Source organism: Ictalurus furcatus, chromosome 12, assembly GCF_023375685.1.
Source record: "Ictalurus furcatus strain D&B chromosome 12, Billie_1.0, whole genome shotgun sequence".
Lineage (NCBI taxonomy): Eukaryota > Metazoa > Chordata > Actinopteri > Siluriformes > Ictaluridae > Ictalurus > Ictalurus furcatus.
The window spans coordinates 3,260,671-3,274,327 of NC_071266.1; the positions used below are offsets into that span (position 1 = coordinate 3,260,671).

Sequence of the window (13,657 nt, forward strand, 5' to 3'; positions counted from 1 at the left end):
GAATGTTCAGTGTCTTTGGTAGTGTAGATATTAATGAACAGGTTGAGACAGTGACTGATAACCTACATTTTTGTCTAGACTCTGTCATCTCTACTAAGATTTTCTAAATTTATTACCATAATTTTCTTTATGGTAGTGGGCGTTTCCTTTATGAAACACGCTGACAGCAGTGGACCAATCACAACAGTCTGAGACATTTGACCAATCAGAGCAGAGTATGCTCTCTGAAAGGAGAAGTTTAGAGGGAATCTTTAGGAATGTTTATTTCATAGAGCAGAAAATATCACATCCTACATTAATTAATGGGGAGCCAATTCAATTAGTTACAAATTCTAAATACCTTGGAAAAGTGCTTGATCACAAGCTTAAGTGGGACATGTGGACCAATTATATGAGTAAGAGGACACAACAGAGAATGCATTTCCTAAGGAATTTACTCTCCTTTAATGTCCACAACAGGATGCTTTTGATGTTTTATGGTGCTTTTATTGAAAGTGTTATGACATTCTGTCTTATTTGTTGGTATGGTAATGCAACCAAGGTACAGATGAAATCAGTAAGGAAAGTGGTAACATTGGCAAGTCAATTATTAGGGATTATGTTACCAGGTATAGAAAATATATATAAATAGAGAGTGTTAAATAAGGCAAATAATATTGTGATTGGCAAGAGGCATCCTTTGGCCTCTGCTTTTGAATTGTTGCTATCATATAAACCCATTTTCCAAACTAACTAACTAGTCAGATTCAGCCAAAAGCTTCTAACATCATTGGACCGTGCTTGACACTGGACAATGACCTGAGGCATACTTTGAAAGCAACCGAAATTTGTCAAGACAAATAAGTGGAATACAATGGTCAAGTATCTATTTGAGCATGCATTTCACTTGCTGAAACTGAAGGCCCCAATAACCAGCAAAAAAACTGAAGACGGCTGCAGTAAGTAAAGGCCTGGCAGAGCATCACCAGCCCACTGTCTGGTGATGTCTATGGGTTCCAGACTTTGGGATGTCATTGACTGCTAAGGATTTGGTACCAAGTATTAAAAATGGCAATTTAATTTATGATTTTTAACAACCAGGGTGGTATTTATATTTTATTTAGGTTTGTGGTAAATAGAGGTCATGGGGTTAAGCATTGAGGGGTATATTTATTTCGGGGTTTAGGTATATTTAGCAGTAATTTGGGATTTCTGGGTTTGGGGCAGCTAGCATGCATCGTTGATCTTCATGCATGCAAGTCAATAGACAGACGATTAATTTTGAGGATAAATGCCTTCCTGCGATAAAGTGCAGGCTTGCACACCGTGCAGTGTTTGTATGAGATTGGCCCCTTGTGAAATTCTGGAATTGTTAACTGACAAAAAACTGGTTTATGTACTTTTAATGGGTGCCAATTATGCTCAAAATCCAGAAAACATTCACCACATTGTTTACCGAAAGGCACAGTTAGTGTAAGGAGAAAGATGTGTTGATTGAGCAAGAATCGTTTGATTTTTGCCTGTTTAAATTTGACCTCTTGTCTAGGGGAGAGTATCTCAACTCTATAAAGCTTGAATGGAGTTTCTAGGTGAAAGCATTTTTTAGGATTTTAGATGGAAATGTGTTGAAAATGTGAATTCAGACAATTTACCCCCACAGCTAGAGTGGTGAAGACCCCACTCTGCAAGAAATAATAATAATAATTAAAAATATTTATTTTATTTAAATAAAATAAATAAAAAGCACACTAGAGGCACAATATAGGTAAAATAAAGAGCTATGCAAGCATCAGAGCATGGTCATGATTTTACATATCAGGTTTCTGTGCAACAGGCAGTAGTGTTGTCAAGATATTGCATAAAACACAATGTGGCACTATCAATGCGTTATATGGAAATGGTTTGTGATATCAAAACGTTTGGCCGACCATAGCATCCTTGGCTCATGCCGAGAACAAAGATTCCAATTATGTTATATCCAGCCGAACTTCCTGTTCACTATTTTGAAATATTTTAAAACTTTTACCAACTCCTCCTAGACCGTTCGTCCGATTTTTTATGAAAATCAATTTTCAATGAAGATTATCTCCAGACCATTCTAGCAAAAATATATTAAAAGCTTTTTGATAGACCAAAGTGTTCTAGAATAATGCACTGAAAGTAATGACTCATGTAAAATTTTGGGCACTGTTTTCTAATGATTTACTTGATGGATATGATATAAATCAACTTGTTTTTCATGATGGGCTCAAATGTTCACACAGATCATCACACTAATGATGTTAAATCTGTAAAATCTTGACAATGCTTTGGGAGCTAGAGAAAGAGAGAATATGTCCACTTAAAACAGGTACATACAATTTGTCTAGTGATGTCTAAAGTCTTTAGTGGTTCAGGTAATAGTTCTGGATTTAGCTTCTAATAGTCGACCTTTAATCCCCAATCTTGTCTGATCCCTTGCCTCCTTGTGATGTGCTATTAGCGCAGTCCAGCCTGGTTTATAAATTGGATCCTATAATGGAGCTTTCAGAGGAGGACAAAGGTAAAAACAAATGATGGCACATAGATGTCATTGGCATGCATGCACGTACTCTGCATGGATGCCATGGTTTTTTTTCTGGTTTGTGTTGTCCGGTCATTATGCATGTACCAGTATGTTCAAGCTATAATCAGGAAAGCGAGATGCAACTCCTTGAGAGGCAGAATTCAAACGCTTTCCTTACGCTTTGTAACTTTAGAGCTGTTTTGAGCATGTTTGGGGGAAAATAATTCCTTTGCATACGTTAGAAGAAACATAAGTTCGAGAACTGAGTATGTGCCTTGCTCTGGGTGTTTGTGCCTTCTCCTGTGACAGATACGTTTGTCAAATTTGGTCTTGCAGTAATGACAGTTCATTGTTTTTTCTGCCCAGATTCATCAAACTTCTCAGAAGGCCTTGAAGACAGCCAGTCAAGGGAGCAGAAAGTGAATGAGCTATTGAAGAATACCAGCCTCAAGAAGGACATGCACTTTGCGCTGCAGCAAAGCCTCCATGACAAGCTGTTACACTTAGGCATTGAGCCTGTAAGTCTTCTGTTACTCTAGTATACATATGGACACTACTAGCCTAAATCTTCATTCTGGTGTTTTACTTCAAATGTGTATACAAATGTGTATGTTTATGGTCTCACTTCAGACTGTTGATGGGCTCTCTAAGACAACATATGAGGCTGCCCTGGCTCATGTGGTCTCTGTGAGGCAGCAGAGGCAGAGGGAATATGCTAAGTACTGTAAGATGCAGAAGGATCTCATCCAAAATCTAGAAAGGAGAGTTAAGGAAAGGACCACACAGCCAGTCTCCAAGACCAAGCAATCAGGACAAGGTCAGCATTCTGCATTTTGAGTATATGTCTGAGAAGTGAGCTTTAAAATGTGAACTTCATTAATTTATTATCTACATATTTTTCAAGACTGAAAAAAATAGCATTTTATATTTTTAGCATTGTACATAATAAAATACTAATACATTTTATTTAAAGCTCCTTTCTTAGTTCACACGGGCACCTAGGGATAGCTACAGGGCAAATAGGAAAAGTTACAGTAGTAGTCAGGAGGCAAGAAAGGAAAGGGTTAAAAATTCCTGACTATGGTAACAGCAAGTGTATCTATCAAAATACAAGATAAATGTACCCATGAACAACATAAACTGTTTTTTTTTTTTTTTTTTTTTTTTTTTAATGCTGCTGGATGGTAGGGTTCTGGAATTTTGTGGTCTAAAATACTATTGTGAGCCACTTGCAGAAGAACATTTCATTTTGTGTGCTCATGGGGTCCTTTCTCAATCATATGGATTAATCAAACAGTATTGCCAGTGAGAATGCAGGGTAGAGGTGTGTATCAGGACTGGGAACCCACTGGCCCCAAGAAAAAGTCATGACAGCAGGTGGTTTTTAATTTCTTGAGCGTGGGAGCATGTTGTCAGATATTAAGCTGAACAATTTGTTTATATATTGGAAAATAGGACTACCTACATTAGAAAATATCTAAGTTAGAAAATACGCTGCATTATGCTTACTTATACCTCTAATTTAGGACTGCAAATTGCATTCTACGCACTAATCTTTACTACATCATTTATGTACTGACGTACTATTTATTATGGTAATAAGCATTTTGAGAAGTACCCCAAACCAGAGCATATTACCAGAGCATATCTGCTGCAGTTAACGTAAAGTCTACTCTGTATTCAATAGAAGTGTTATGAGAATAAAACCTTTAGTGTGAACATCATTGTAGTTCTCACAGTTACTGAGTGCTAGGTAAAAAGAAAAAACTCGAGAAAATATTTTACCTAGTACGCTAATGCTAGCTAATTATGTTGCTAGAATTGGATGTTTTGTGTTTTATTGTGATCAGACAATGCGCTTTCTAAATCTCAGATCTAATTTTGTGCGACATAAAGATGTGTTTTGACAGCATGGAGACCACTCTCCCTGGATGAGTTGATGTTGGTTCGTCACTCACCTTCAACTGTTTTATTTAAAAAAAAAACAAAAAAAAAAACAACAGTAAGTTAGAAATGATCAAAATACTGTAGGAGATAATACAACTTAAAATCATGTGTGACCATATGGATGCAGTTACTGATGGTTACCTTTTGCTATACACAAATTGTCAGCATCCTCTACCACATGAGTGTACAGAGACAACCATAGGACCAATGTTGTTGCATGTTATGTAGTTGTTGAACCATTCTCAGCATCACAGTAACCCTTACATGGCACTTTTGTTTAAGTGGATGTTGCATTGCGTTTTAAAGGCAAAGAAGCAATGTTGTTTTTTTTTATTTTATTGAGTATTCTTATTGCCTACTTTGTTAGATACGTCTTATTTGTTAATCCACTTAATGGGTATACAGTTAGAGACAAATGGCTCTTTTTTACATGCTCTGTTTGTTCAACCTTTTATCAGTGAGTAGTTTGTGACCCCAGGACTGCTGATGGTTTAGCAGTTTTGTGTTCAACCTAGCAATGACATCTAGGTGTTTAAAAATCCCACTAATTAACACTGCTTCACCTGATGTGCTCACTAGCTTCTAACATGTCAGCGTTGCAGCTGTTTTGAAAGGTGTTCATACATCTAGGCTAAAGACATTAAAACTAAATTAGATAATCATCCTCCTTCATTAGGTCATCTATTTTCTGAAGTACACCAGTCCCTTTTCCAGCAAGAAAAAAAAAAAACCCACAAGACAATGTTACCATTGATGTGCTTCACAGTTGGGATAGTGTTCTTTGGATTAAATTCAAGTGCTGGTTGATTAAACAATCTTGATTTGTATTGCAATAAAGATTTTTTAGTTAATGATAAGCTTAGGGTATTCAAATTTGATCATCTTTGACATTTACCGTTAATAGCATCGAAAGTGGATAGCAAGCGTCCGTGAGCCCTTACACAACCAAAGCAACATAATTTTCTACAAAATGATCATTTTAAATAAATAAGCAGCAAAATAAACACATGAAAATTCACAATATCTGAGTATCTTCTTCTTCGTCTTCCGCTCTTGAGACTATGGAAGCCCATAGAACCGTACATAGGAAAGTTATGAAATTTGGCAAACAGATAAAGGACAGTCTCAAATGTTACCATAGAAAATTTTTAGTTTCTGTCTCAAACCCTCTAGTCCCACCAACAGGTCAAAAATTCACTCATGTTTATGCTAATAACTTTTGAAGCGTAAGGGTTAGAAACACAATTCTTTTTTTCTGATGATTCCTTTCCTCGTGCTGATTGAGTGAACCTAATTAGGGCATTCAGAACAAACTTAATATATGTCATAGCCATCATGACATGAGGGTACTTGCACAGTTTCGAGCTAGTGGTCACGAGATGTGAAAGCACATTTTTGCTTATAACTTCTGAACGGTTTGTTGTAAAATCATGAACATGATTGCGTTATATTTGATGGAACTTAACTTTTTCAATAGCCATCATGACCTGATGGTGGTTGCAACAGCTCCACCTTGTGCTCAATAATTATGATGCAGTTTTACAAATTGCTTATATTTTTTTTAATTACTTTTGTGTATTATAATGAGACTGATCTTGATGGATTCCTTGTGTCATGAGGAGGTCATTGATACCAGTCATTACATGGTCGGCCCTAATTTCTTTCTGCCATTTTGAATTATCTAAAAAAAACCTACTTTTTTTTTAAACTCCTGTCCGATTTTCACCAAAATCAAACCAAATCATCAGCAGAGCATGCCAACAAAAAGCTATGAATTTCAAGTTGATTAGTGAAACCATTCTCAAATAATTCACAAATGAATTTGATGGCAAGCACACCAAAATGGACATGAGGTTATATTTGGTGGCTGTGGCTCAGTTGATAGAGTGGGTTGTCCACTAATCGTAGGGTTGGCGGTTCGATTCCCGGCCCGCATGACTCCACATGCCGAATTGTCCTTGGGCAAGACACTGAACCGCAAGTTGCTCCCGATGGCAAGTTAGCACCTTGCATGGCAGCTCTGCTACCATTGGTGTGTGTGAATGGGTGAATGAGACACAGTGTAAAGTGCTTTGGATAAAAGCGCTATATAAGTGTGCCATTTTATCTCTGTAACGCTTTATCATATTCAGACCAAACATAGTATAAGCTATAGCCTGATGGTAGCTGCACAGATTCAGAAGTTTCATTATAATTAAAAAATTATAATGCAATTATAAAAATGCTTTTTTAAACTTTTTTAAAAATCTTTTAGAAACTTTTTTATTATAATGATACTGGTCTTGATACATTCCTTCAATCATACGAAGAACAATTATGCCATGGTCAGCCAAACTTGCTGTCCGCCATTTTGAAATGCTTTGAAAACCTACTTTTTTGATCTCCTCCTAGACCATTCCAATTTTTATGAAAATCAAATCAGATCATCATCAGTCCAAGCTGAAAAAAATGTATGGAATTCAAGTTCATTAGTCAAACTGTTCTCGAATAATATGCAAACGGATTCAACAGGCTCTATCTCCATAACTCTTTAGTATTTTCAGACCAAACTTAGTATATGTCATAGCCATCATGAATTGAGGGTACCTGCACAGTTTCGAAACAGCTCCACCTAGTGCTTTAGACATTGCCATCACCTAGCAATTGGTAAGTTCTACAAAGCGGTGCATTGAAATATTTGTTTCACGTTTTGTTTCAAATATTTGTTTCAAGCAACCATAGATGAATGTGCTTTTAAAATTTGGTCATGGTAGCTTTATGCTAAAACTGTGAAACACGTGTTGCTGTACGATTGGCTTATGCCCCCATGTTTTTGACGTAACATAGTCAATAGTAAAAATCTAAAAATCCATTCAGAGATTAGCACAACAAAGCAGTACAGCAACTTTATTGGACTTACAGCCTGAGAAACAGTGATTTGAATCTAACTTCGCCCTGTTGAAGTCAATAAGATGAACTGTGTTTTTGTATGTGACGTTGTATTGAATCAGTGCATCATGATTCAAGCATGCATGCATGTGACCTTTATATCCGAATACTTTACAATCAAAATCAGTGCCTGTGTTCTGTGGAGGAACGTTTGTGTCATGATGTGTCCCATCTGGGGCAGAAAGACTGTGCAGGAGAACAGTTGATGTTACTCATTTTAATCAATTTAAAATAACTGTTAAATTGGATTGGTGGTGTGATGAGCATCAAACTGACATTTTGAGGCAGATACAAAAGATGAATTGACATCAGTAAAGATCAGCATTTTCATCAGACATTGAGCTAGGATGTTTAAAAGAAAATGTGGAAACTATGTGAAATACTTTTTATTTTGTGTGCAGTTATTCCCAAACCATGGCCTTTCATATTAGCGTAAAGGCCTTATTTTTGTTTTACTAATGGATTCTGTATGCATTTTGTCATAGTTTCTTATGTTTTATGCTCTCATTATTTTATTCTTCTTTTGAGAACATCTTTGTCTCAATTTCAGACAAATTTGAATTAATGGACTGTCTTCTGGTCTCTATATTCTCTATAATGACTGAGCACTGCATTTCTAGTGGGTGTATACAGACTTCTCAAACATGAGGTCTTCACATGCTGACTGTCTTATTGACCCACTACGAATAACAGCGCAACTGTATATTAATTAAATATACCTGTATCTGCATGATAAGTGGATGGTTAGTGTATGTCAGCAATAGTCTTGTGGTGATTCCTACCCACTGATGAACATGGTACCGGGTGGCTGACAAATTGTACATAGCAAAAGAGTGACAACTTTATAACTTAAACATTTAAGGAATACTGTAGGTGTACATGATAACATTGATAATGAGTGTAAGGTCAATGTAACTAATAACGTGGCGAATCAGTGTATATAATGTTCAGTAACAGAAGGTGAAATCACATTTCTTTCCCTTGGATATACCCATACTTTAATAATAGTGCCAATTCTGTCAGCTAAGAATGCTTGTCAATTTCAGGCTTAGGGGTTCATTTCAGAGTTCATGGGAACTCTGAGAGTTCAGAGTTCATGGCTGTTCCAAATAATCCTACACATTTTCTATAGGATTGAAGTCCATTGATTTACAGGCCAGCAAATGCATGCCAGTGCTCTGTCATGCTCTGAAACAGGTCATACAGTTGTACAGATGTGCACTCTACAGCTGTCATCCTACACCAGGGGAGTAGACATGAAGAACAAAAGCAAATGAATACTTGCACATGCAGCGTAAAATACAACCTAAGACAAAGGTACAGTGGTGCTTGAAAGTTTGTGAATTTTCTATATATCTATATATAATTTATAAATAGAGTTTTCTATATATTTTCATAAATATGACCTAAAACATCATCAGATGTCCCAAAAGTAGACAAAGAGAACCAAATTAAACAAATGAGATGAAAAATATATTTGGTAATTTATTTATTGAAGGAAATGATCTAATATTCATATCTGTAAGTGAAAAGTATGTGAACCTCTAGGATTAGCAGTTAATTTGAAGATGATATTAGAGTCAGGTGTTTTCAATACAAGGGGATGACAGTAAGGTGCGAATGACCGCCTAGTTTTATGCCATCATTGATGGAACAACAAATTCTGAATTATACCAGTGAATTCTAAAGGAAAATGTCAAGACATCTGTCTGTGAACTGAATCTGAAGAGAAGGTGGGCCATGTAGCAACCATTCTACCAAAGAATGCTTAAAGAAGAATAAAGTTAATGTTTTTGAATGGCCAAGTCAAAGTCATGACCTTAATCCAATAGACATTATGTGGAAAGTATGTGGTTCACATACTTTTACCACTCATGGATATGTAATATGTTTGTCTCATTTGTATAATTGGGTGCTCTTTATCTGCTTTTAGGACTTCTGATGAAAATTGGATGATGATTTAGGTCGTATTTCGGAAGATATAGAGGAAATTCTAAAGGGTTCACAAACTATCAAGCACCACTGTATGTTCAGCTACAGGTCTTCAATCTTATCCTCAAAGGGCCAGTGTGGCTGTAGGCTTTCATTCCCACCAAGCAGGAGCCACACCTGATTTCACTTATCGGTTCATCTTAGTGTCCCAACAACTATTGAGTGCTATCAAAGCAACTATCAAGCCTGGGCTGTAATGAAAGCCTGCAGCCACTCCGGCCCTTTGCCCTGATCTAGGTCTTAATGGCATTGTACATTGATGTGCCGATATTTTGCTAGGGAATTTATTTTTCATGAACATTTAAGATTTGCTCATAGCAGACAGTAGTATTTTTGTGATTTGTTAGTGTTATTTTGCATATTGAAGCCATCTCCAAAATGAATAGCATAGAGACCAATATTGAATGCCCATTAACAAATGACAAATTGTTTTGTAAGTTTTGCATTCATTCACTCTGGTTCTTTTTTGGCTTTGGGAAGACTTAAAATTCTGACTTAAAATTGTTTTGTTTTCAGTTCCATCACTACCTCAATCCAGGCCACAGTCCAACAGTCTTCCTGTTACAGTCACCCAAGTAGTGTCAGGTCCTCCAGCCAGACAGCAGTACACAATGCAGCCAGCTCATGAAAACAACACTGCCAATCATCCCACACAAATGGCACCTCACAAGTAAGCAGATTCGGCATCAGCACATGTACAGTATGCATGATTTTCTTTTGAGGTAGTTGTCAGAAAGGTCATTATTTATATATATATATATATATATATATATATATATATATATATATATATATATATATATATATATATATATATATAAATAATGACCTTTCTGACAACTACCTCAAAAGAAAATCATATAATATATATATATATATATAAAATATATAATATATATAAATATATATATATATATATATATATAATATATATATATATATATATATATATATATATTATATATATATATATATATATATATATATATATATATATATACACACACACACACACACAGTATCTCACAAAAGTGAGTACACCCCTCACATTTTTGAAAATATTTGATTACATCTTTACAACACTGAAGAAATGACACTTTGCTACAATGTAAAGTAGTGAATGTACAGCTTGTATAATAGTGTAAATTTGCTGTCCCCTCAAAATAACTCAACACACAGCCATTAATGTCTAAACCGCTGGCCACAAAAGTGAGTACACCCCTAAGTGAAAATGTCAAAATTGGGCCCAAAGTGTCAATATTTTGTGTGGCCACCATTATTTTCCAGCACTGCCTTAACCCTCTTAGGCATGGAGTTCACCAGAGCTTCACAGGTTGCCACTAGAGTCTTCTTCCACTCCTCCATGACGACATCACGGAGCTGGTGGATGTTAGAGACCTTGTGCTCCTCCACCTTCCGTTTGAGGATGCCCCACAGATGCTCAATAGGGTTTAGGTCTGGAGACATGCTTGGCCAGGCCATCACCTTCACCCTCTGCTTCTTTAGTAGGGCAGTGATCGTCTTGGAGGTGTGTTTGGGGTCGTTATCATGCTGGAATACTGCCCTGCAGCCCAGTCTCCGAAGGGAGGGGGTCATGCTCTGCTTCAGTATGTCACAGTACATGCTGGCATTCATGGTTCCCTCAATTAACTGTAGCTCCCCAGTGCCAGCAGCACTCATGCAGCCCCAGACCATGACACTCCCACCACCATGCTTGACTGTAGGCAAGACACACTTATCTTTGTACTCCTCACCTGGTTGCCGCCAAACATGCTTGACACCATCTGAACCAAATAAGTTTATCTTGGTCTCCTCAGACCACAGGACATGGTTCCAGTAATCCATGTCCTTAGTCTGCGTGTCTTCAGCAAACTGTTTGCAGGCTTTCTTGTGCATCATCTTTAGAAGAGGCTTCCTTCTGGGACGACAGCCATGCAGACCAACTTGATGCAGTGTGCGGCTTATGGTCTGAGCACTGACAGGCCGACCCCCCACCCCTTCAACCTCTGCAGCAATGCTGGCAGCACTCGTACGTCTATTTCCCAAACACAACCTCTGGATATGACTCTGAGCACGTGCACTCAACTTCTTTGGTCGACCATGGCGAGGCCTGTCCTGTGGAACCTGTCCTGTTAAACCGCTGTATGGTCTTGGCCACCATGCTGCAGCTCAGTGTCAGGGTCTTGGCAATCTTCTTATAGCCTAGGCCATCTTTATGTAGAGCAACAGTTCTTTTTTCAGGTCCTCAGAGAATTCTTTGCCATGAGGTGCCATGTTGAACTTCCAGTGACCAGAATGAGTGAGTGTGAGAGCGACGACACCAAATTTAACACACCTGCTTCCCATTCACACCTGAGACCTTGTAACACTAACAAGTCACATGACACCGGGGAGTGAAAATGGCTAATTGGGCCCAATTTGGACATTTTCACTTAGCGGTGTACTTACTTATGTTGCCAGTGGTTTAGACATTAATGGCTGTGTGTTGAGTTATTTTGAGGGGACAGCAAATTTGCACTGTTACACAAGCTGTACACTCACTACTTTACATTGTAGCAAAGTGTCATTTCTTCAGTGTTGTCACATGAAAAGATATAATCAAATATTTACAAAAATGTGAGGGGTGTACTCACTTTTGTGAGATACTGTGTGTGTGTGTGTGTGTGTGTGTGTGTATATGTATGTATGTGTATGTATATATATATATATATATATATATATATATATATATATATATATATATATATAAATATACACACACACACACACACACACACACACATATATATGTATATATAAGACTATAAAGGATTTATTATCCACTGTCTCCCTTGCTTCAACAGAATCTCTCAATTCAGTCTTGATGAAGACTCTTCAGAAGAAGAGGAGTCTACCAAAGACTCTCCTCAGGCACAGAAAGCCACAGTGAAAAGCCACTCCCCAGGAGTTCAGAAGTGCACTGCTTGCCCAGCTCCAGCCTCAATTCAGAAAGCAGCACAGATCTCTGGTTCTCAGCAGACCCCAGTGTTTAGCATTAGCAAGATAAAAGGGACTGTGCTGGAAAGCGAGAAGGAGTGGACGGAAGGCAGCGAGATGGAGGAGATTTCCCTAGATCAACTGCAGAAGCACACAAACCAGAATGGTATTATGCCATTGACTTAGTGCAGTAAGAAACTTGTTTCAGTGGCTTGGGTTCTGAAGGATTAAAGCTCTAAAATAATTAGGCTTTTTGTAGTATCAAAGTAATAAACCACAACAAGGTGGAATGTTCATTTATTGAAACAGGAAAATAGAAGAAAACAACCAAGTACTTAAATAACTTTGCCAAGTTTGTGTTATTCGCTCAATATTTTGTAAAATAGGAAGCAGAAAAAAAGGTCTATGGTTGATTTCGAGTGTGGTATTTGGACTCTATTGCTGTTAACTCTTACTATGAAGTCCATAGCGTGGCCACTGCCAGTGAAGCAAGCCTTTGTTAGGCTGGCAAATCCATCAGCAAGATAGCAAAAACATTAGGTGTGGTCAGATCAGCCATTTGGTACATTTTGAACAACACACTGGTGAGCTCATGAAGACGACAGAAACAACTGTTGTGCATGACAAAATAATTCTTTCCTAGGTGAAGAAAAACCCCTTCACAATAGTTGGCCAAGAACACCCTCCAGGATGTAGGCGTACCTGTGTCAAAGTTAACAATGTCCTATAGATATCATTCCCCTTTAGATTACAACCCTCTTTTTTCACCATGGCTATTAACAGATATGATAGAAGCACTCTTATTTCCTTTGGTCTACAATCCACTCACCTATTAGTGTTTTTAATACCAGATCCATGCTGTCCAAGTGGGATCCTTAGGAAAAACAAAGGACACGACCAAAGTGGCGGCCCCAAGGAAAATGAGCTGGCGTCAAGTCTAAGGGCTCAGGCACATTGTGCTCCCCTGCCTAGATACAAAAAAAAAAGAAACAGGCAGGTTCAGTTCAGAGGGAGGTCGTGCTCTGGATGGGCCAATCGGTGGCAGCTTTGCAGGATGCTGTAGATGACTGTAGATTGTGGGCAACTGTGGCTCAGGTGGTAGAGCGGGTTGTCCACTAATCGTAGGGTTGGAGGTTCGATTCCCGGCCCACGTGACTCCACCGAAGTGTCATTGGGACTCTTAGGGGGCAAGACACTGAACCCCAAGTTGCTCCCAAAGGCAAGCTAGCACCAATGGGTGAAACTTTGGAACCGCTAAGGTCAAAAAAGTGCTATATAAGTGCAGACCAT

General features: G+C 37.9%; 1 protein-coding gene across 1 annotated transcript in view; it reads left to right on the forward strand.

Annotated features, from left to right (window-relative positions):
• The window catches only part of dzip1 (DAZ interacting zinc finger protein 1), a 47,462-nt gene that overhangs the window by 20,367 nt on the left and 13,438 nt on the right, over nt 1-13,657 (forward strand). The window contains exons 12-16 of the mRNA XM_053637647.1: nt 2,462-2,521; nt 2,891-3,042; nt 3,155-3,341; nt 9,908-10,061; nt 12,235-12,533. Of these exons, the coding sequence (XP_053493622.1) occupies nt 2,462-2,521; nt 2,891-3,042; nt 3,155-3,341; nt 9,908-10,061; nt 12,235-12,533 (852 nt within the window). The remainder of the gene's footprint in view (nt 1-2,461; nt 2,522-2,890; nt 3,043-3,154; nt 3,342-9,907; nt 10,062-12,234; nt 12,534-13,657) is intronic.